At 36.6% G+C, this 23,890-nt stretch overlaps 1 protein-coding gene across 3 annotated transcripts in view; it reads right to left on the bottom strand.

The window, feature by feature from the left end:
* Positions 1 to 23,890, bottom strand: part of UACA (uveal autoantigen with coiled-coil domains and ankyrin repeats) — a 123,755-nt gene that overhangs the window by 16,101 nt on the left and 83,764 nt on the right. For 2 of the 3 annotated variants that reach the window (XM_070431212.1, XM_070431222.1), the window contains exons 4-14: positions 22,516 to 22,580; positions 21,641 to 21,698; positions 17,470 to 17,540; positions 17,264 to 17,370; positions 14,909 to 15,090; positions 13,796 to 13,833; positions 11,010 to 11,078; positions 9,583 to 9,690; positions 9,030 to 9,062; positions 8,422 to 8,520; positions 1,302 to 1,338 (exon numbers count right to left, since the gene is read on the bottom strand). In XM_070431212.1, the coding sequence (XP_070287313.1) occupies positions 1,302 to 1,338; positions 8,422 to 8,520; positions 9,030 to 9,062; positions 9,583 to 9,690; positions 11,010 to 11,078; positions 13,796 to 13,833; positions 14,909 to 15,090; positions 17,264 to 17,370; positions 17,470 to 17,540; positions 21,641 to 21,698; positions 22,516 to 22,580 (867 nt within the window). Of the gene's footprint in view, positions 1 to 1,301; positions 1,339 to 8,421; positions 8,521 to 9,029; positions 9,063 to 9,582; positions 9,691 to 11,009; positions 11,079 to 13,048; positions 13,068 to 13,795; positions 13,834 to 14,908; positions 15,091 to 17,263; positions 17,371 to 17,469; positions 17,541 to 21,640; positions 21,699 to 22,515; positions 22,581 to 23,890 lie in introns of those variants that run through there. The other variant, XM_070431231.1, reaches the window with a different exon arrangement.

The raw sequence follows: 23,890 nt of genomic DNA, 5'->3' as shown, positions 1-23,890 counted from the left end.
AAATACAAATAAATGGTATGAACTTCATTATCCATACCAAAGTAGGCTAAGTATTAATTTGGTGTTATCTCTCCTTTATTTTTCAAACAGAAGAGAAGCATGAGTTACAGTATAAAATTATCCTTGTTCTAAAATATTTATATTTTACCTTGTACACAGGGAAGTATCCATATTCTTCTGAATAGATACTAAGTTCCCTTTTAGAAACATATAACACTGTGCCCCACCAGTGTGGCTCAGTGGTTGAGTGTCATCCTATGAACCAGGAGGTCCCAGTTCGATTTCCGGTCAGGGCACAGGCTTGATGCCCAGTGTGGGGGCATGCAGAAGGTAGCCAATCAATGATTCTTTCTCATCACTGATGTTTCTATATCTCTCTCCCTCTCCCTTCCTCTCTGAAATCAATGAAATATATATATATATATCTGTTAACTAAAAAAGCTACATCTATATATATAAAAGCCTAAGCGATGGTTATGACCGGTCAATCAAATGACCAGTCAACCAGTTGCTATGACACGCACTGACCACCAGGGGGCAGATGCTCAATGCAGGAGCTGCCCCCTGGTGATCAGTGTGCTCCGACAGCCAACCTCCCACGGTCCCTTCCCCTGGCTGGCTGGCCCCCATCAATTGGCCCCGATTGGGACTGGGCAAGATGGCCCCAATCAGCCCGATCGCCAGCCAGGCCGAGGGGCCCCACCTGTGCACAAATTCGTGCACCAGGCCTCTAGTAACCATTATAAAATATGTATCTTATAATTAATCAAAATAAAAATGTTCTTGCAATTTACAGGATAAATATTAATATTCAATGGGAAGCAAAAAATAGATATTCTAGAGAAACTCTTTAAAATTGAAAAACAATACATAAAAGTGAAGATTAATTAAGTATAGTCTTAAAATAAGTAAATGTTATGGGACTTCTAACTAATTTTAAAATTACCTGCATTGGGACTATATCCAAAGATTTCTCCAAATCAGAAAACTATGTTTACTTGATAAAAAACAAAGCCCAAATATCACAAGATAAATGTCTATTAACCAACAAGGCAAATTTGGTAATTCATATTATATACAGTTTTTAAAACAGGGGCTAAGGAAAGTCAGTGCCTCAGAGATGATCAGATTTTATGTTAGAGGCTATAATAGTTCCAGGTGTTGAGGTATAACACACAAATAGTTGGATAATGTTTAGCGGCAGGAGTAGAATATACAGTTAGACAAAAATAAATAGGCATAGCATTCTTCTTTGATCAAACTTGGTGAATCGTAATGATAATCTACATTTTTATACTTACGGTTACTGAAATGACTTCCTGATCCTACATGATCACTCTGAAATCAAAAGTATAAATTAAAACATTTTAGGTGAATATGTCTTCATTTTGTTATATTTTATATCTACTTTAGCTCTAAACCATGTAGTCACTAAAACCACATTTTCAACATTCCTTGTTTCTCCTAAGCATTATTCTACTAGAACTACAAAGACACAGCACTACCAGCAATTAGAGAGATAGGTTGGGAATGAACTATTTCACTAAGCATTTTAATAAAAGCAAAGTGTTTCAAGGAAAAACTGTATAGCTCAAAGGAAAAAAAAAAAGTGAGCTCCAAATGAATTAAAACAACTTTCAATGCATATTCTTTGCTGCTTCTTTTTCTCCAAAGAAGGAAATGCCACATTTGTACAATATTACTTTACCACTGTTGGAAGCAGAAAGGGAATCCTACCTCATTAACTGTGAAATATTAATGTTAACTTCTTTCAGAATTTATAGAATACCCATTACTCTTGAAAGCAAAAGGAGACAGATAGCGGGAAATGAAATTGAGGCAAAGACCTACACTCAGTAATAAACCCATCAATGCAACAGGAAAAGGAAAATAAAGAAACTTAAGATGCTCTGAATCAAAATATATTAGGATTGCTCCTTTTTTCAAGTAAGCCAAATACAAAGAATCTAGCATAAAAATTATACCTTCAAGAGTGAAGATATGCAGATGTAGTTCATGTTGGTATATTTGTGTATATTATACTAATAGCTATAGGTCAAATTCTGATATAGGTGATCACAATAAAAATGGTCCATTTTTAAAATCCTCACCTGAGGATATGCTTTTTGATTTTTTTTTTTTTTTTAGAGAGAGAGAAACAAGTATTACAAGAAATGTTAATGGGACTTCTTTAAAAATAAGGATAAAAAGAAAAGTAAATATAATACAATGTCAACAACTTCATACCTATCAATGATCACTTTAAATGTAAGTGGTTAAATTGTCCAATCAAATAACATGAGGCAGCCAGTCCTAAGAGGGTAATTCATAGCAATACAGGTCTACCTCAAGAATCAAGAATAATGTCAAATAAACAATCTAACCTCCCATCTAAAGAAACTAGAAAAAGAACGAAGAAAGCCCAAAGTGAGAAGGAAGGAAATAATAAAGATGAGAGTGTAAATAAACAAAGTGCAGTCTCAAAAAAACAACACAAAAGATCAATGCAACCACGTGCTGGTTCTTTGAAAAGATAAACAAAATTAATAAACCATTAATCATACTCACCAACAAAAAAGAGAGAACCCAAATAAAATCAGAAATGAGAAGGTACAACTGACACCACAGAAATATAAAGGATTATAAGAAAACAGTATGAACAATTATATGCCAACAAACTAGACAATCTGGAAGAAATCTTTAAATTCCAAATAATATACAATCTTCCAAGACTGAATCAAGAAGAAACAGAAAATCTGAACAGACTGATTCAACCAATAAAATCAAGTCAATAATCAAAAAAATCCCAACAAACAAAAGTCCCCAAATGACTTCACATTTGAATTTACCAAACACTGAAAGAAGAATTAACACCTACCCTTCTCAAACTATTCCAAAAAATTCAAGCGATGGAAAGACTCCCAAGCTCATTTTATGAAGCCATTATTATCCTAATTCTAACCCAAAGACATTACAAAAAAATTATAAGACTATATGCATGATGAACAAAGATGCAAAAATCCTCAACAATATATTAGCATATCATATCCAGCAATATATAAAAAAGATCATACACCATTACCAAATGGGATGTTTCTAGGATGCAAGGCTGGTTCAATAGTTGCAAATCAATGAACATGACACTCTACATAACCAAAATGAAGGATAAAAATCACATGATTATATCAATAAATGCAGAAAAAGAATTTGATAAAATCTAGCATTCTTTTATGATAAAAGTTCTCAGCAAAGTGGGAAGAGAGGAAATATACCTCAATATAATAAAGACCATGTATGACAAACCCACAGTTAACATCATACTGAATGGGGAAAAGCTAAAAATATTTTCCTTAAGATAAGGAACAAGACAGAGATGTCCACTTTCATTACTTTTATTCAGCATAGTATTAGAAGTCCTAGTCACAGCACTCAGACAAGAAAAAGCAATAAATTGGAAAGACACCCAAATTAGAAAGGAATAAATAAAACTTTCATTATTTGCACCTGACATGATACTATCTATCTATCTATCTATCTATGTAAAAATGGAGAGAAATATGCTAATTAACCACAGGAAGAGATTGCACACGCAGCATTGGGGGCAGGGCGGCAGGGGCCTCCGCACGCCTGCGCTGGGGGAGGGCCTGATCAGCAGGGGCTGTGGCTGCTTCAAGGGCCAGAGAGGGAGGCAGGGCTGGAATGACAGCGGCTGCGGCTGCTGCGGGGCCGACCAGTGACTCAAGGGTGGGCGGCGCTGCGCGATTTTGAATGGCACGCTGGGCTCTTAGTATATAGATAACCCTAAAGATTCCTTCAAGAAACTACCAGAACTGATAAATGATTCAGTAACATAGCAAGACAAAAATAAATATTTAGAAATTGGCTGCATTTTTATTTACCAATAATGAACTATCAGAAAGAGAAATTAAGAAAATCCCACTTACAAGTGCATCAAAAAATAAAATACCTAGAAATAAAGTTAACCAAGGGGGTAAAAGACCAGTGCTCAAAAGGTTATAAGAAATTGAAGAAAATAAAAATAAATGGAAGCATATACTGTGTTAATAGAAAGGAAGAATTAACATCATTAAAATGTCCATACCATCTAAAGCTATCTATAGATTCAATGCAACCCTCATCAGAATGCTAATGGCATTTTTCACAGAACTACAACAAATAATCCAAAAATTTACATGGAACCACAAAAGATCCCGAATTGCTACAGTAACCTCGAGAAAGAAGAAGTTGAAGGTGACGAGCTACCTGGTATCAAATTATACAAGACTATAATAGTAAAATAAGTATGGTACTGCCATAGAAACAGACACATAGATCAAGGAAACAGAATAGAGAGCCCAGAAATAAACCCATGCCTACATAGTCAACTAATATATGGAAAGGAGGAAAGAACATACAATGAGGTAAAGACAGTCTATTCAATAAATGAAGTTGGGGGAGAATCCATGCTAGGAGCGAGACCAAGATGGCGGCGTAGGTAAACACCGGAGACCGCTGCCGCAAACAACCATTTCAAAAATACAACTAAAAGACTGAACGGACATCACCCAGAACCACAGGAAGGCTGGCTGAAGAGAGACTCTACAACTAGAAGGAAAGAGAACAGCAAATCGAGGCTCAGAGGCGGCGCAGTGTGGAAAATACAAAGGTACCGAGGTGCGCGTGAAAAGCGGGCTGGTGGCTGAGGGCGCGGTTGTCGTTTTCTGTCGGGAGTGAGTCTCAGACTCTGGGCTCCAGATCCGGGCGAGTCTCTAGGGACCCAGACTCAAACGGGAGAAGCGGGATTATCCGGCATCAGTTGGAACCTGAGGGCAACTTTCTCTCCGAGGTTTGCAGCGGCTGCCGGGGTTCTGAGAAGCAGAGCCTCTGGGAACGGGACTGAGTGTGGCCATAACTGCTCCCTCCGCCCGCCCTGTTGATCCCGCCCCGCCCAAAGCCTGCGCACAGCCATTTGCCGATCGCCTCAGGCAAAGGCTGGATTAGCGCCTTCGCACAGAGACCACAAGGGGGTGCACCAAGAAAGCATAAAAGATGCGGAGACAAAGAAACATGACAGAAATGGAGGATATAGAGCTAAGAATCGCAATTTTGAGGGCTTGCCATAAATTTGTGCAGAGCCTCACGAAAACTAATGAGACCCTCGATGCTACGATAAAGAAATTAGAAAGTAAGCATACACGGACTGAAATAAAGAATATTATACCCAATAGCAGACCAGAGGAGTACAATAATCAAACCAAAGATTTGACAAAAAACACCCAATTGGAAAAGCAAAATGAAAAAAGAATCCGAAAGTGTGAAGATAGTGTAAGGAGCCTCTGGGACAGCTTTAAGCGGACTAATATCAGAGTCATTGGAGTGCCAGAAGATGAGAGACAGCAAGATATTGAAAACCTATTTCAAGAAATAATGGCAGAAAACTTCCCCCACCTGGAGAAAGAAATGGACTTACAGGTCCAAGAAGCGCAGAGAACCCCAAACAAAAGGAATCCAAAGAGGACCACACCAAGACACATCATCATTAAAATGCCAAGAGCAAAAGACAAAGAGAAAATCTTAAAAGCAGCAAGAGAAAGAGGCTCAATTACCTACAAGGGAATACCCATACGACTGTCAGCTGATTTCTCAACAGAAACTTTGCAGGCCAGAAGGGAATGGCAAGAAATATTCAAAGTGCTGAATACCAAGAACCTACAACCAAGATTACTTTATCCAGCAAAGCTATCATTCAGAATTGAAGGTCAGATAAAGAGCTTCACAGATAAGGAAAAGCTAAAGGAGTTCATCACCGCCAAACCAGTATTATATGAAATGCTGAAAGGTATCCTTTAAGAAGAGGAAGAAGAAGAAAAAGATACAAATTATGAACAACAAACATGCATCTATCAACAAATGAATCTAAGAATCAAGTGAATAAATAACCTGATGTACAGAATGAACTGGTGATTATAATAGAATCAGGGACATAGAAAGGGAATAGACTGACTATTCTTGGGGGAAAAAGGGGTGTGGGAGATGCGGGAAGTGACTGGACAAAAATCATGCACCTATCGATGAACACAGTGGGTGGGGAGTGAGGGTGGAGGGTGGGGTGGGAGCTGGAAGGAGGGGAGTTATGGGGGGAAAAAAGAGGAACAAATGTAATAATCTGAACAATAAAGATTTAATTTAAAAAAAAAAAAGAAAAGCAAAAAAAAAAAAAATCAAAAAAAAAAAAATAAATGAAGTTGGGAAAATGGGACAGATACATGCAAAAAACTAAAACTGGACCACTTTCTTGCACCAGATACAAGAATAAACTCAAAATGGATTAGAGACTTAAATGTAAGACTCAAAGCCATAAAGCTCCTAGAAAAAAATATGGGCAGTAAAATCTCTGACATATCTCTTAGCAATACTTATATATCTCCCCAGGCAAGGGAAACAAAAGAAAAATAAGGAAATGGGACTACATCAAACTAAAATGGATTTTCACAGCAAAGGAAACCATCAAAGAATTGAAAACACAAGCAACTGAATGGAAGAAGATATTAGCCAATGATACATCTGATAAGGGATTAATACCCAAAATTGATAAAGAACTTATGTAACTTAACACCAAAAAAACAAACAAAAAAACAAACAAAACAACAACAACCCCACAATCTATTTAAAAAATGGGCAGAGGACCTGAATAGATAATTCTCCAAAGAGGACATACAGGCATATGAAAAGATGTTCAACGTCACTAATCAGCAGATAAATAAAAATTAAAACCACAATGAGATATCACACCTGTCAGAATGACTATCATCAATAAATCAACAAACAACAAATGTTGGTGAGAACGTGGAAAAAAGGGAACCCTCATGCACTCTTGGTGAGAATGCAGATTGTTGCAGCTACTATGAAAAAAGCATGCAGAATTCTCAAAAAATTAAAAATAGAACTACCTTATGACCCAGCAATTCCGCTTCTGGGTACATGTCCAAAGAAACCTAAAACACTAATTTGAAAAGACATATGCACTTCTATGTTCACTGCAGCATGATTTACAGTAGCGAAGATATGGAAGCAACCCAAGTGCCCATCAGTACCAGTAGAGGAGGGGATAAAGACGATGTAGTACATATGTACAATGAAATATGACTTGGCTATAAAAAAGGATGAAATCTTACTGTCTATGACAAACATGGATGGAACTAAAGAGTATTATGCTAAGTGAAATAAGTCAGACAGAGAAAGACAAATACTAAATGATTTCTCTTGTATGTGGAATATAAAGAACAAAATAAACAAAACAGAAACAGAGTCATAGATGCAGAAAACAAACTAACGGTTCCAGAGGGGAAAAGGGTTGGGACATAGTGAAAAAGGTGATTATAAATTGATAATTACAAAATAGTCACGGGGATGTAAAGTACAGCATAAGTCAATAATATTGTAATAACTATATATGGTACTAGGTGGGTATTTGAATTATCAGGGGGATCACTTCATAAATTATATAATTGTCTAATCACTTCGCTGTATGTCTGAAACTAATATAAATATAAATTTTTAAAAAATCAAAAAAGAAAAAAATTTACCTTTGCTATGTTCTTTGGAGCTATATTCCCCAATAAAGATGAAGATTCACACTAAATAGGTCACCCTTTTCAGTGAACCCCAGTGATGAATGACATTTATAAAATATATATTATGACCTTGCAAAATGAATCTATGCAGTTAAAAGTCAGGAGAGTGGTCACCCTTGGTGCATAGAGTAGTAAAAGGAAGCAAGTGTGAGGAGGATTTTGGATACTGATAATGCTTTTTCTTGATCCTAAGAATTTGTAAAAATTCCTCAACTTATACACTTGATCATGTGTGCTTTCTAATATTTCAATAAAGTCTTTTTTTAAAAAACATGGCCTTGCAGAAACTAAAAGTTAATTGATCCAACCAAAGACGAGTATGTGATCTGAGCCTTATTAACACCCTATTCTTCACCAAACAATGTGTTCTACGTAATCCACGTATGTACAGAATTTTTTCTGAGATAATCCTGATAATACCACTATTCACTGATATGATACTTTGTTATTATTGCCATCACAATCATTGCAAGTTTATAGGCAATTATATAAAGTCTTTAAATGGTTAGCATGGAAATGAGGAGAAACTAGAACTGAACTAAATGTCTGTTATATGCTAGTCAATTTCAAAGATCTCATTTAACATTTACAACAACTCTGGAAAAAGGCATAATTACTACAATTTTGTCAAAATGTAACAACCTCAGAAATTTTTAATAAAAAAACTGTCTACGGTTAATTTATTTAAACTATAAAGAAAAGAATGATAATACAAATTCAAGTCTGACTCCAAGTCCTTTAATACTACCCATTATGAGTTATATGAAATAACTTAAGCTTTCTATACCTCAAAATATTTATATCTATTTTTCAGAGCCTCAATAGCTCTTAAGCTTTCTTCATGTTGCTTTTCTTTAGCCACCAAAAGGGACTTCAGCTTTTCTTTCTGAAATGGAAAGAATACAGAACAAAATCACACTGTGCTTGAAACTGGGTTAAAAATATGTTTTAGGAAACATGAATTAGAATTACTTTGGAGACTGCAGTTAATGAATTCTCTAGCCTGGTAGATTTATAACTATTAGTAGAGTTGAAATTTCTATACATATACTAATAAAATATATAATATATACAAACAATATTATGAAAATTTCAAATTTCTGTTTGTCTTAAATCTTATTTCCTTTAAAATGTTTAGAATTTTACATCTTTTCATGAAAGCTTCACAGAAAATGATATATTCAGAGGCATTAACAATAAAATGTCAATGATAATCCACGCCATATATTTAAAACATGCTTTTATGGTCACATGTAGGTTTTGTTTTTCTCTTTGAGCAATAAACAGAAATAGAATCCTGGTCTCCAACTCAATTCACGACTTAAACCTATACTGAAGTATCATCTTCAATTTATATAACATTGCACAGTTTTAAAGGAGAATTTAACCTCCTACCTCACTTTCCAGATCATCAGCAACCATTACTTCCTAAATTAAAAAAAGAAGAAATGTATTTTCATTTTTGACAGTTTAGTTGAAAAAACTTGAGCTTGGCAAATATCTTTTAAAAGAACTGGCACCTGTCTTTAAGAGTGGAACAAGGATGCCCATTCTTACTGTCTGCTGTCTGAGATGTCAGTCACTCTTCTCACTCTGCAGGCTCGGGAGCATCTCTGATTCTTCTGGGCACCATCAATTATCAACACCTACTTGCTCTTCCTTCTCACATTTTCTGTCTACTCCTTCCTCTCCAATCCAACAGCCCCACCTTAAAGTTGTTTGTTACTGCTACATACCAACAGTATTCTCTGTTCTTATAGCAGACATAAAAGTTTCATGCAAAGGTCCCAGTGAGATAGAACTTTCCTCAAGGCAATGGCCTGATTTTAGTTCCCTTAGCACCTAGCACCCTGACTTGATGTGACAGGCAATTATTAACAATTTATTACCGATGATGATTACTAGTAGCAAAATAGTTTTGGATTTTTTTATTATGCAGATTACTTACCTCATTTAGCTGTAGCTGTAAACCGTTGACTTTATCCAATAATATTCTCTGTTCTTGCTGAATTTTTCTCAACCTTTCTTTCAAATCTCCATTTTCAATCTGGAGATCCTTAAATAGTAAAGATAATAAGTGAGTGCTAGACCAGTGGTTCTCAACCTTCCTTATGCCGCGACCCTTTAATACAGTTCCTCATGTTGTGGTGACCCCCAACCATAAAATTATTTTCGTTGCTACTTCATAACTAATTTTGCTACTGTTATGAATCGTAATGTAAATATCTGATATGCAGGATGTATTTTCATTGTTACAAATTGAACATAATTAAAGCATAGTGGTTAATCACAAAAACAATATGTAATTATATATGTGCTTTCCGATGGTCTTAGGCGACCCCTGTGAAAGGGTCGTTCGACCCCCAAAGGGGTCGCGACCCACAGGTTGAGAACCGCTGTGCTAGACCAACCTTAAAAGAGCAATTCTTATGAAAGAATTTTTCTCTTTTACTCTCTATATACATATATAAAAGCTTTAACTACAGAATTCAATAATTTCAATGACATTCAAATGATTTAAATGCATAGATCAAAAATAACACAGAAAATTGCAGTCTTATGATATCCAATAAATACAAGTATATACAAGACAGCAAACCATTAAGATTCTAATAAAAAGTAAAAGCGTCATCTGGAAAAAGGATATAGCAGAAGAATATGCCATTTTCACTTTTGTTTAACACCCTTCACATTTACAAGACTATTCTTAATGCTTTTGTTATGGTTCCACTTTCTTAACAGTACATAGTAAATAATAAAACCCCAATAAAATACTTTTGTTTTAGCATATGGAAAATAGCCATTCAGATACCATTATATTCTAATGATATTTCAGTCATAAGACAAACCATTCAATTATAGGATTTTCTTCCAACATAAGCCACATAATTATTATTTTTTGAACAATGACAAACGTAAAAGGTAAAAAGTGCTATGTCATTAACAAAATTATTTTTCTTAATCAGCATAACAATACTTTCAGAAGAAGTTCAAATTTTATTTAGTTTTATTAACAACTATCATTTTATCACTATAATTAATTACCTAAAATAAATAGCAATTTATGATTTAGGCCCAAAACAGATATATTTAAATGAACAAAAAATTATGTGAAGTTGTTAAATTATTTGCTTCCTATTCTATATTAAAGCAATATTTTCTGTAAGATAATACTGACCCAAACTTTCATATCAAAAGTCAATTCTTTTAGAAGGAACTGGATAAGAAAATAGAATCACAAAACCTACCAAGCTACCTTTGCTTCCCCCACTTATTTCCCCCCATTTTTGTTCTCTTTCCCCACCCACCCCACTACAAAAAAAAACATTGAAATTCTTTGCAAAAGAAGCTACCAATTTTTTTCCCCTTTTTTACCTGAATGCTTTGGTGCTCCCTCTGATTTGACTTCATATTTACTTCATCTAGCATGTGTGTCATATTTCGCTTTGGTAAAACAAAAGAGAACACAGGTTAGCAAGTATGAGAATACAGAAATATGCATTTTCCTCAATAGGCAATAAAGCCAATTAGTGATTTTCAGTTTATCTAACATTAAATTTTGGTGTACATAATGCAAGGCAGCAGTGTTTCCATTTAAAACTCCAAGTGGAAAGCATCTTTAAGCATACTGGTTTTAAATAAATCAATTTTAAAATACTATAAAATACACAATTTAAAATCCTTATTGTTAAAGAGTTGTTTTAACCAAAGTCACAAAAATGTGAGAGACTTTGTACTAGACATAAAGCTAGAGTTGTGCCATAAAGCATCATTAGCCATTCCCAAAGGAAGAATTTAGACTTTAAAACAAGGAGGTGGTGGAGGAGACACATAATGTTGAAAGAAAATATGGAAATTATTTCTTTCTTTGAACATTTTAACACTACCCAAGTATGAAATAAAATACCAATGGCGTGGTAAGTAAAAAACAGACAATATTCTGAACAGGGCTATATAAAAGACCTCTAGTGACTTGGTTGGGTATGTGTTGTTTTGTACACTTACTGCTTTCAAACCTTATTCCAGCTTAGAGATCTGCTTTAATAAAAACATAATTATTAAACAAGAGAAAAACCGCCTTTTTTTTTTCACCCAAATTGACTTTTAAATCGACACAATAATTTAGACAACCATTTCTTTCTTCTATTTGAGAACTAAGAAGAAAAAAAAAAGCGAGTGCTTTCATTCTGTAAGATAATTTTATTATGTTTTATATTATTTATTGAGTTTTGTTTAACCAAGTGTTTAAACTATCATTCTAACAAGTTTGGATTTAGATTTACAGGGACAAGTTCCCATTAAAAAAATATTCTGTCATTACAATTTGGCCCAAACTACATTTCTAGCCTCTGTCCTTCTACCAAAGGACTGTTCTTTCATGGGGAATCTGGCCAGTCTCATACCACTTTCATCCCCTGCCTTCCCTTCAGAGGGTCCTTTCATAACCTAGCACCTGGTCACCTGCCCTGTCACTTCTCCTGCTCCATGAAGTGCGTATCACTCCTGTCACTCTGGCCTTGTTAAACATGCGCCTTCATCAGGGGTGTGCATTTGCCATTGCCTCTCTCAGTGAGGCATCTTCCACAGAGCCCTGTGGCTCCCTCTTCACGTCCTTCAGATCTCTGCTCAAATGTCACTTCCTGGAAGAGGCCTTTGTTGACCACACAATCTAAAACAGTTCCCTGCCTCTCCTCTTCATCTCCTAACCCTGTTCCACTGTTCTTCAAAGCATCTGCTATGATCCTAATACTTGTCTACCTATCTTGTCATCTCTCTCACTAGGCTAGGAGTTAGTTCCATGAGTCAGAAACTTTTAACACTATGATCTCCCCATCACTTAGAAGAGTAATTGGCATATAACAGGTGCTCTACAAATATCTGTTAAGCAAACTGAAATTAAGTTTTATTTTTTTAAACTATCCTGTAGTCTTCTCAGTAACAGGGATTATATGCCCTTTAGTACTGGAAAATATCCTATTTACAGAATATATTTTTAATGTATTCAATAAAAATGGAAGTAAATGAGTTTTTCAGTTCCTAGCAGACTATTAACTCCATGCATTCTTTTAGATTAACACTAAGAGGAATATCATTCATATATTAACATTCAATAGTTCTTTAAATCTCTAATATTTCAGAAATCATTTTTCTCAGATTCTAAGTAAGATGGCTGGTACAAACACAACAGTGCACACTTTATTTCACTCTATCCCCCACTTAGGTTATCTGAGAGAGAAGGTTGACACAGTTGCTCCAGATGGAAAAGAAAAGTGACAGCAGACATGACCCATGCATGAATATATTACTTAATTCTGATGGATTAAAATGGGAAACATGCTTTAATATAGCTTTCAGATTCAGGTGAGAGGTAGAGAAATGATGCAGAATGATGATCAGAATTGCTCAGAAGGTACCTGATTACTTTCTCTTCAGGGTTTGGAAGTGCTCAGGTTCCTCTCACTAGAGAAAAGCTGAAAGCCTGGAAGGAAACAGCCAGCAGAAGAGGAAAGCTGCCTACACTAGCTTTTGAGCAAGATGAAGAGAGTGCCGCAAACCAACCCCGCTGTATCTCGAAGAGATTAGGGCAAAATGATGACATTTACTGAGACTAGGTCACAAAACCAGTGTTAAATAGTGACTTGGTAATAAAATTAGTGAGAGGTATGAATTATTTCATGTATTGTGTTTTGTTTTTAAGAAAAGTCCTCATTAAATTAAATACATACAAAGGAGAAGGGAATCAAAATGTTAACAGTAGTATTGAAATCACAATATATAATCAATTTTGAGCTCTGTTTTCTTCATTTCTTATTACGTTGGAAGAATTTTGCCAAAACAGTAAATACATGATCCATTATTAAGGGAGAACAGAAAAAGCTGCTATGACCTGCCAGGCTAAAATACATCATTTAAGAATCTCAACCAAGTACAGTATCTCATACTTCAAAGGGCTGGATGTTAAAGGTCAGCAATCAGGAGGCTACTTATTTCCCATTGGATATATTCATTGTAATTAAAATCCATAGTCTCAAGCTGAGCAATAGTATTTAGATAAAACCTCCAGATCTTAATACATAAGTTTTATATGGGCATGATTAACTGAGCAGAGAAAGAAGAACCCATTAAAACTCAAAACAGTTATGTATAATCTTAAGATCTACCTGTTGTACTGATGGTCCTTTCTTCCAAAGTTCTCTCCCTGAAGATTTAAAGAGATGAGGAACAGAAACAGTGAAACAGCAGGTTAACTCAAGTGGATATGAATTCCCTAATGATACAACTGAGTTCATATGAAAAAACTAAATTTTAAGTTTCCTCTAATGCTTAATACTTTGTAGTTCAAATAATAGTGAAATAGCATTTTTGCATCTCAAATTGGCAAAATTTGTGGGGTTTTTTTGCTATGACAATATCCAGGTAGATAATATTCAATACTAGGGAGGGAAGAGATGAAAAATGCAATATTAAAAATACCTCTTAATTGAAAAGCAATTTGTCAGTATACAATAAAAGCTTGAACAAATGTGGATACCCTGAAACCCCATGATTCAATTTATGGGAATTGATTCTAAGGTTATAATAAAAATATGCCGAAATAATTATGCATAAGGACAGTCACTAAATTGTTATTTATATTAGTAAAAATTAAAAACTTTAATGATACCTATAGAAAATTTCATAATTAAATTAAACTTAGATAAAATTTTATGCATCAATAAAAATCATATCATAGAAAAAATATTTACGAGGGAAAAGCCTATAAAATATATTACACTTAGTAATCTACAGTTCATTCCAGGTGACCTCGATTTCATGCACAGGGAGAAGAGTGCAAGGATAGGCCTCAAAATGTCAATAGAGGCTCCAATGTAGTAGCATGAGTGACTAATTTTACTTGTTGTACTTTTCTATGTTTTCCAATTTCTCTTTAATAAGCACAGAAAAATACTTGGCGCAAGTATTCAATAAATATTGGGTGAATATTTTATATACAGGTTTGAACAATGATTCTTTAAAATTGTAAGTATAAAAGTTAAAAGTTTCATCCCCCCCAAATATATATATAACTAAAACACTTGATTTGACCTTTATACTCAATTCATAAATTATTCCACAGTATAGTAGGCTTTAGTGATAAACTAAACAATATTTGCAACACATATTGCCTCAGTAACGAATATTTTGCTTCTTACAAACTGTAGTTCTATCGCCTAAATCTTTAAAAGCTGCTCCTTATTATTCTGGACTTTTCTAGTTAGAGAAACTTCTGGTACCTTTGTTGGTATTTTCTGACGCAGTCTTCAATAAGGTTAGAATGTCAAGATTGTCACCAATTCTTGCATAGTAAGAACTATCATGGCCAAGGGCATCCAGCAAGCTTACATCAGCACCATTTTTAATTAAGACTTCTACAGCATCTTTGCAACCATATTCACAACCTAGCATGAGAGCAGTTCTAAAAGGAAAGATGGAGAATAAAAAACCCTTGAGACAGATCTAAGAAAATATTTAGAAATCTTCTTCCAAAGCTCCCATTTCTAAAGAACAAATACTACTTTAAAAAGTCATCCTTATTGCAGATTCAAATTTCACTCTATGTTTTAATCTTATATTTTTACTTCACTGCATTTATAAAAACATGTGCTTTGTGTTTTAGTTTGCAGAGCTAAAGTATGTATCACTTTATAGACATTTGTTTCCTACTTCTACTCCCAAACTAACTCCCTTTATTCCTGTCCTACTATGTCCTACAAGTCAATTACCACAGATATCATCCACAGCTGGTATTGTCACCAACCAGCTCAAAACTACAATAAACCCAAACTATCCAAGTCCCTTCATGAACTGAACCACAACATGCAAACCTCCCCAATGAATCCCTTCTACACCAAACAAAATAAGAACCAAATTCCTGTTCCTCATTTATTTTTTTTAGAAGAGCCTTGCTTCTCCTACCTGGAGACCTTCACATCTTCACACCTAATTTTAAAACTTGCCTCCTCAAATAAACCTTCCTCGATTAACCCCATTAACATGGAATTCTGGTTTATTCTGCCATCACAGAATCATCAGCACTAAACGCTTAACAGTATATCGGCAAATAGTAATAATGTAACAAAATAATTAAATCACCATGCAAATTTAGAAGGATCCTAGCAATTATTGTGCACAATTCTCTATTTTTATTGCTGAGGAAACCAACGCCTAATGAAATGAAGTGAGTTATCTTATATCTAACTGTCTTCAATTGTGAATATTGGATTTCATAAGGAAACTGATTCTTGCTTTACTAGTTATGTTCTATTTCTCTTTTATACTCTCTAATAGTTACTGGTATAGAATTTTATATAAAACAGGCATTAACAAAGCTTTTGTTATTGGGGGAAATGCTATATATAGATAGGGCAGTGAATAAAAAGAAACTTCAACACAGTGTCAGAACTGAAGATTTTAATTTATTTTTAAAACCATCTATTATTTACTCTATATAGTAAACACTGCCCTACCTCATTGATTTTTTTTTGGGGGGGGGGGGGGCAGAGAAATTCCAATTAAAAAAAAAACAACAAACATGCTTGGAAAAATGTAAGAGCAATAAAAAATAAAAATAAAGCCTTATATATGGATCAACCAGATCATCCCTCTCTGATACTAAAATTTATTTTTAAGACATACTTGGAACCAGATTATAATATTTGCAGAAAAAAGTAATACAAAAAGCCACTTTCTTAATAATCATGTCAATGATTTAACTGCTTAAGAATTTCTTCCTTTGAGATGCCTGAACAATAAAAACAGTTAGTGCTAAAAACCTGACATCTAAAGCCTTTATACTGCTCCACTTCCAATGAACTACAAACAATAGGATACATGTTTAGAAAAATAAAATTAAGTCAAAAGAAACCAACAACTTCACTCAATCATCTGTAAAATCCCAGAAACTCATTATAAATTATTCAACTAGTAGAGGGGCTGTTTTTCAGATACCTTGTTGTCCAAAACTTTATGATCATAAACCCTAGAATTATAATATAGTAAGCACTATGAAATATCAGACCTGGAAAAGGGGAAAGCGAGAATCACAGATAGAAATTGTAAGTGCACACCAACTAAAATAGCATCAAATACAAAAGCAAAAATAAACTAAGGGAATCGTGGGATAGAGAATGAACTCAGTGTCACAGAAGGAGGTGGCATTGTGCCTGAGCAGGATAAAGAGAAAAACACCTTGAGAAAATCAGTACTGAAACATGTCAAGCTCCAGGAACCAAAAGACTCACTAACAAAGTAGACTGTAGATCTGATTTTTTATTCTTCTCCCTTTTATCTTATTTAAGCCCATTTTATGAAACATTTTCATAAAGCTTAAAATAACTGGGATCCTCGTTTGTTAATTCTTTGACTGAAAGACAGGCCCTAATCATTGCTTATATTTTGCATTTACCCGTCATCTTCCCCTATGTACCTCTCCATCCTTCTTCAGCAGACTTTGAAGAAAAATAAGTGGTGCTAATTCCAAGGAAGGGCTGAACCAAAAGGGATGGAAAGGCTATCACAGCAGCAGAATTTCAGAATCACTGTGCATGCAGCTGGTATGTGGGGAGCTGTGATTAAAAAAAAAAATGTACCTGTTTTGTTTGTCTCTGGAATTAATATCTGCTCCTCTATCTATTAGCAGTTGACATATTGTTGGCCTACACATCTGAGTAGCTAGAACAAGTGGTGTCCGCCCATCCTAAACAAGAAAAATAAAAAGTATTAAGACAACAAATCACCCAAAACATAAAAGCTAGAACACATGAGTTGAAATGAGAATAAACATAAATTGACTTACTACATCTTTGGCATTCACTGAGGCCCCATGGTCGCAAAGCAGCTGTATGCTAGAAGGACAGTCTGCCATAGCTTTGAGGAACAAAGGAAAATGATAAATAATGAACAGCTGTTGGTAAGACATATATGGTGTTTTGCTAGGTCCACATAAGGGATAAATTCTTCATTTTCTAGACTACCAAGCTTCACCTCGCTCACTCTCAGTTTAGCATTATAAGCAGCAATTCTCTCTCTCTCTCTCTCTCTCTCTCTCTCTCTCTCTCTCTCTCTCTCCTCTCTCCTCTCTCTCTCTCTCTCCTTCCCTGGGTAATGATTAACAAAACAAAAAAAATGCCAGTGGAGTGGGACAATAATGTGTGGTGGTATATAGATGAACCAAAATATATACATCCTATATAATAAAAGCCTAATATGCTAAGTGTCTGGTCAACCAGTCTGCCATTCAACCAATCAAAACATAATATGCTAATGATACACGAAGGCCGCTCAACCGCTCGCTATGATGTGCACTGACCACCAAGGGGCAGACACTCTGATCAGGTTAGCTTGCTGCTGAGGTCTGGCCAATTGGGACTGGGCGAGACGGGCCGTACATGCCCTGGAGCCCTCCTGCTGTTCCTCCCCAGCTGGCCAACCTCCCGCGTTTCTCCCTGGCCCTGATTGTGCACCAGTGGCGTCCCTCAGCCTGGCCAGCGCCCTCTTGCAATCTGGGACCCCTCGGGGGATGTCGAAGAGCCAGTTTCAGCCCAATCCTGCAGGCCAGGCCGAGGGACCCCATTGGTGCACGAATTCGGGCACCAGGCCTCTAGTCTAATCTAATAAAAGACAAACATGCAAATTGACCATGCCTTCACTATGCCTTAAGCCATGCCTACCAGCCAATCAGAGTGACTATTTGCAAATTAACCCAACCAAGATGGCGGCCGGCAGCCAGGGAGCTGAAGCGAGCAGGAGGCTTGGTTGCTATAGTGATGGAGGAAGCCAAGCTTCCCGGCCGGCTCTGAGCTCCATTGAAGGCAACAAAGTTTCAATTATAGAAGATAAATAAACCCCAGATACCTGCTTTCAGCCAGCCGTGGCCACGGAGCTGAAGCAAGCAGGAGGCAGCTCTGAGCTCCACTGAAGGAGACAAAGTTTCAATTATAGAAGGTAAATAAATCCCAGAATAAAAAAAAAAAGGAGAGGCTGGGAGCTTCCGTCACCGGGGGGCTTGGCCAGCCTGAAAACGGCCCTCAGCCCCTCACCCAGGCTGACCAGGCACCCCAGTGGGGAACCCCACCCTAAAGGAGGTGTGGCCAGCCTGAAAACAGCCATCAGCCCCTCACCCAGGCTGGCCAAACCTCCATGGGGTGAGGGTCCCCACTGGGGGCAGGGGGGCTTGACCAGCCTGCAAACAGCCATCAGCTCCTTACCCAGGCTGGCCAGGCACCCCAGCAGGACCCCCACCCTCATCTGGGACACCCTTCAGGGCAAACCAGCCGGCCCCCACCCGTGCACCAGGCCTCTATCCTATATGATAAAAGGGTAATATGCAAATTGACCATAACAGCAGAATGACTGGGAAAGACTAGTCGCTATGACACACATTTACCACCAGGGGGCAGACGCTCAATGCAGGAGCTGCCTCCTGGTGGTCAGTGCGCTCCCATAGGGGGAGCTCTGCTGAGCCACAAGCCAGGCTGATGGCTGCCAGCACAGCGGTGGTGGCGGGAGCCTCTCCTGCCTCCTCAGCAGTGCTAAGGATGTCCAACTGCAGCTTAGGCCTGCTCCCCGCCGGCAAGTGGACATCCCCCGAGAGCTCCCGGGCTGCCAGAGGGATGTCTGACTGCCAGCTTAGGCCAAATTCCCCAGGGAGTGGGCCTAAACCAGCAGGTGGTCATCCCCCAAGGGGTCCGAGACTGCAAGAGGGCACAGGCCAGCCTGAGGGACCCCCCCGAGTGCACAAATTTTTGTGCACCGGGCCTCTAGTATATTAATAACTGTCTAAGCTGAGTAAAGAGTATAGGTGTTTGCCCTGGTCAGTGCTCAGTGGTTAAAGCATTAGCCCTATGGACTGAAGGGTCTCAGGTTTGATTCCATTCAGGGGCATGTACCTCCGCTGCAGGCTTGATCCCCAGCCCTGGTCAGTGTGTGTGTGGGAGGTAACCAATTGATGTGTCTCTCTCATATAGATGTTTCTCTCTGTCTCTCCCCCACCCTTCCACTCTCTAAAAATCAATAGAAAAAATATCCTCAGGTGAGGATTAACAAAAAAACAACAACAAAAAGAGTATAGGTGTTTTAATATAATATTCTCTCTAACTTTGTGTATGTTTTAAATTTTCCACAATAGTTAATATAATTTTTAAAAAGTGATTATCAATAATGTTGTATTAATTTTTTAAAAACTAGGAAAAGGTAGTAAGAGAACAGAAATATCATGTGTCATATTCATATTTTAGAAAGCAGCAAAATAATTTTTTAAATTCCATCAAGCATAGCAAATTAGCATTACAAATATAAATTTTTAAAAATTACTTTAAATATGTGAATTTGTCTTGATGATTCCATAAAAGTTTGATAGTACATCACTTGTGAATCTAAGCTTCTGTTTTTATTAAAGTAGCAATACAAAATTATCAGCAAAAATAAAATCTATATAGTGTCCTGATTGGTGTGGTTCAGGGGTTAGAGCATCAATCCATGTACTGAAGGGTTTCCGGTTGGATTCGATCCTGGCCCTGGTCAGGGCACGTGTAGGAGGCAACCAATGAGTGTGTCGCACATCAATGTTTCTTCTCTCTCTCTCTCTCTCTCTCTCTCTCTCTCTCCCTCCCTCCCTCCCTCCTTTCCTTCCTCCCTTCCTCCCTCTCTCCCTCCACTGTCTCTAAAACAGCAATGGAAAAACATATCCTCTGGTGAGGATTAACAAAAATAAAATCTATAGTAACTCACAGGGGTCATTACGAGGCTTAAGTGATAATGTATGTAAAAATGCTTTGCAAATAATACCATTCTACACAAAAATGTATTGTGTAAAAATTAAACTATTATAAAAGCACAAAAAATATAAAAAGAAAAAATTGAAAGAAAATTTAGGAATAAAAGTTTAAAGGAAATTTGAAGTACAATGCATGTTTAATGCAAACCACTTTAATCTACTGCAGACAGTCCATATATGTGAGAAGAAAGGTAAGTCTTTCTTTCTTTCTTTCTTTCTTTTGGCCTTCTAATAAACTGTAGGAGTGTCAGGTTTAGAAGAATCAAATGGCAGGTCAAACATTACATTCCGAAAATACTTAATATCCAACTTTTTTCTAAGTATTTTAAGACACCTAAAGAATACAGATAAATTTAGATATACAACTAAGAGTAATAAACTCTGCGAAATGGTTAGTATAAATTTTTTTTAAAATATAGCATATTACAGTGACATGAAATTCAGCATTAACACCTCTAACCAAATAATCACCACCACCCTTAATTAAGAAATTACTACATGCCAGGCTCTATTCATGATTTAATCATAATTACTGCAATAGTATTAACTTCACGTTTTAAAATTGATTTCAGAGAGGAAGGGAGAGGGAAAGAGAGACAGAAACATCAATGATGAGAGAGAATCACTGATCAGCTGCCTCCTACACGCCCCACACTGAGGATCGAGCCCACAACCCCTGCATGTGCCCTCTGGGTTCACTGCTTGATGCTTAACCACTGAACCACACTGGCTGGGCTTAACTTTATTTTGAAGATGAGAAAAATGAAGTTCAGACATGTTAATTAGGTAAATGTAGTTTTCAAGAAAGAGAAAAATCTTCCTCCTATTTCTCCTGCCAATTCCCAAACTAACTCACTAATTCTCATTCATTCTCATTCTCTCTCTCTCTCTCTCTCTCTCTCTCTCTCTCTCTCCCCCTCCCCTACTCCCCACCCCCACTACTGGAGATCCCTGAGATCAGGTTTATTCATCTTTGGACTTTTAGTATCTAGCAAACTGACCAGTAAATATTGACTGAATGAATCTTTCTAAGCTGTACAATCTAAAAATATATATATTCAAATTTGAGTAAAAAAATTACAATATTCTATTTCTCCATACAAATATATGCACGTTAAAACTTTCAAATTAATATAAGTGCCTAGCCATTTTAACAAATATTTATTTCTGTCCAAGTGCAATCTTTGCTTACCAGCATCATGAAGTGCGGTTCTTCCCTGCAGGTCTGCATGTTCAGTGGGACAATTGTACTGTTAAAATACCAAAACTTAGTCATCTAGAAGAGTTTTATTTAAATTTTATTTAAAATTAAATATCTGAACTCCAATTAACAGGTGTTAATCTTAAAATATTCTATTTATGAAAAAAACACACCAAAAACTCTAGATAAGCCACTAAATATTTTGACATGAAATAAACATAATAATGTTATACTGTAAATTTAACAATATTTCACCAAACAGGAAAATATATGGTACATTCCAATAGCCTGGTACATATAAACTATGTTATAGTTTGGATTTTGTATGTTTTTTTCCAGCATGGGTTAAAACATGAACTGAATCAGAAAAAACAAATGAGTTCTGCTGCTTAACTTAGAGGCGAAAATGTTTATGAAAATGTATGACTGAACCATTTAACTGAAAATTCAGCCCACTAGTTCATAGAATTTTTTGGCTGCCTGATTACATGTTTAACTAGTGGTTAATATTATTTAGTTTAAGTTATGGATGCTTATTAAAAACAGATAGATCCTATGTTGTCTCGCTTTATCTTATTGCCATATACCAGACAACAGAAAATTCCAATCTCCAGCTAATGTCAACAGGAAGACCATGTCTTTTGTTATTTATTTTTAATACACTGAGTTATGCAATTCACTTCCCTCAGAGTTTTTGCTCTTTATTGTTCACATTCTTTCACAAATGATGGAAAAAATATTATGTAAGCTAATACTCAAAGTTAGCCTACTATTTTCTTTGATCTCAAATTCCAAAAACACATTAAAAACACATCTACTATTTGCAATTAAAATAATAAAGCCAAAATATTAACCACTTTTACTACCTGTAGAAGTTTTTGTAGGCACAATGCATGTCCATACTTTGCAGCCAGGTGAAGAGCATTTCTTCCTATAAAAGAAATAATTTAAAATACATGTGAATTTTTCCATAGAAATATGATTCATTTTTTTCAAAAGTAATTGACAGGATACTTAATTTGTAAGCATGCTTTCAGTTTCTAAGATGTTTCAACTGGGTTGATATTTTGATAAGATATAATTGTACACACCAAAAAATGAAGGTGGGAAGAAAAATTAAACATACAAATGTAAAAAGAGCAAACACACTTTCTTATTTGCCTTGTATCTCTATTAGTGCCTGAGACAGAGTAAATAATTAAATATTGGCACAACAAAGAAGAGAGGAAGAGAAAAGGAAAAAGAGGATGAGGAAAAAAGAAGAGAAAGATACCTAGATTTTTCATAACATTTCCATATAGGCAGCATGGATTCTAAAATAGAGGAAGTTAAGAGATATAAGTCAAAAAAAGGGTATTCTGTAATTTCTATGCTTCAACTAAAATTCCAAGTTCATTCAAAGTCTTCGTCTCGGGAGAAACCAAGATGGCAGCATAGGTAAACACCTGAAATTCCTGCCTCGCACAACCACTTCAAAAATACAACTAAAAGACAAAACGGACATCATCCAGAACCACAGGAAGGCTGGCTGAGTGGAAATTCTATAACTAGAAGGAAAGAGAAAAACACACTGAGACTCAGAGGAGGTGCGGAAGTAAAGTGCAGAGGTACGGAGGCACACGTGGAAAGGGCTGGTAACTGAGGACACGGTTGTCTTTTTCAATCGGGAGGGAGTCTCAAGCTCCCGACTGCTCTGAACTCCAGTTCCAGGCGAGTCTCTGGGGACCCAGACTCATACGGGGAGAAACTGAACTGTCTGGCATCAGGCGGAACTCGAGGGTGGCTTTCTCTCAGAGGTGCTTGCAGCAATTACCGCGGAACACTGAGGCCCGGGGCCTCTTAGGGTAGGACTGAGGAGCAGCCATAGCTGTTTGCTCTACCCTGTTGATTCCCTGAGACCCCACCCCACCCAAACTGTGGGCAGAGGCTTTTGCATATGAATGGCCTGGGCCTTTGCAATCTAAAATTTCCTAACAAACTGCAGCTGAGTCAGAGAGACCCAGAACATCCACAAGAAGGCCCAAGGCCCCACAGCATCTTGCATTGCTTCACAGCTGGGCTTCATCTGGACACCTCCAAACCCCAAACAAAGAAGAGGAATCTGCAAATCTCTCCGTAGCACCTGCTGGGTAGCCTCAGGCAGAGGCTAAATTAGCACCTCTTTAGAGATCCAAGAGCCAGTGTACCCAGTGGTCAGAGTGGGACCATCCAGATTACAACTCCTCAGATCCACAAGGGACA

Source organism: Myotis yumanensis, unplaced genomic scaffold, assembly GCF_028538775.1.
Source record: "Myotis yumanensis isolate MYYU_CA2020_CCGP unplaced genomic scaffold, mMyoYum1.0.hap1 SCAF_1, whole genome shotgun sequence".
Lineage (NCBI taxonomy): Eukaryota > Metazoa > Chordata > Mammalia > Chiroptera > Vespertilionidae > Myotis > Myotis yumanensis.
This window is presented reverse-complemented; position numbering and strand designations above follow the sequence as displayed.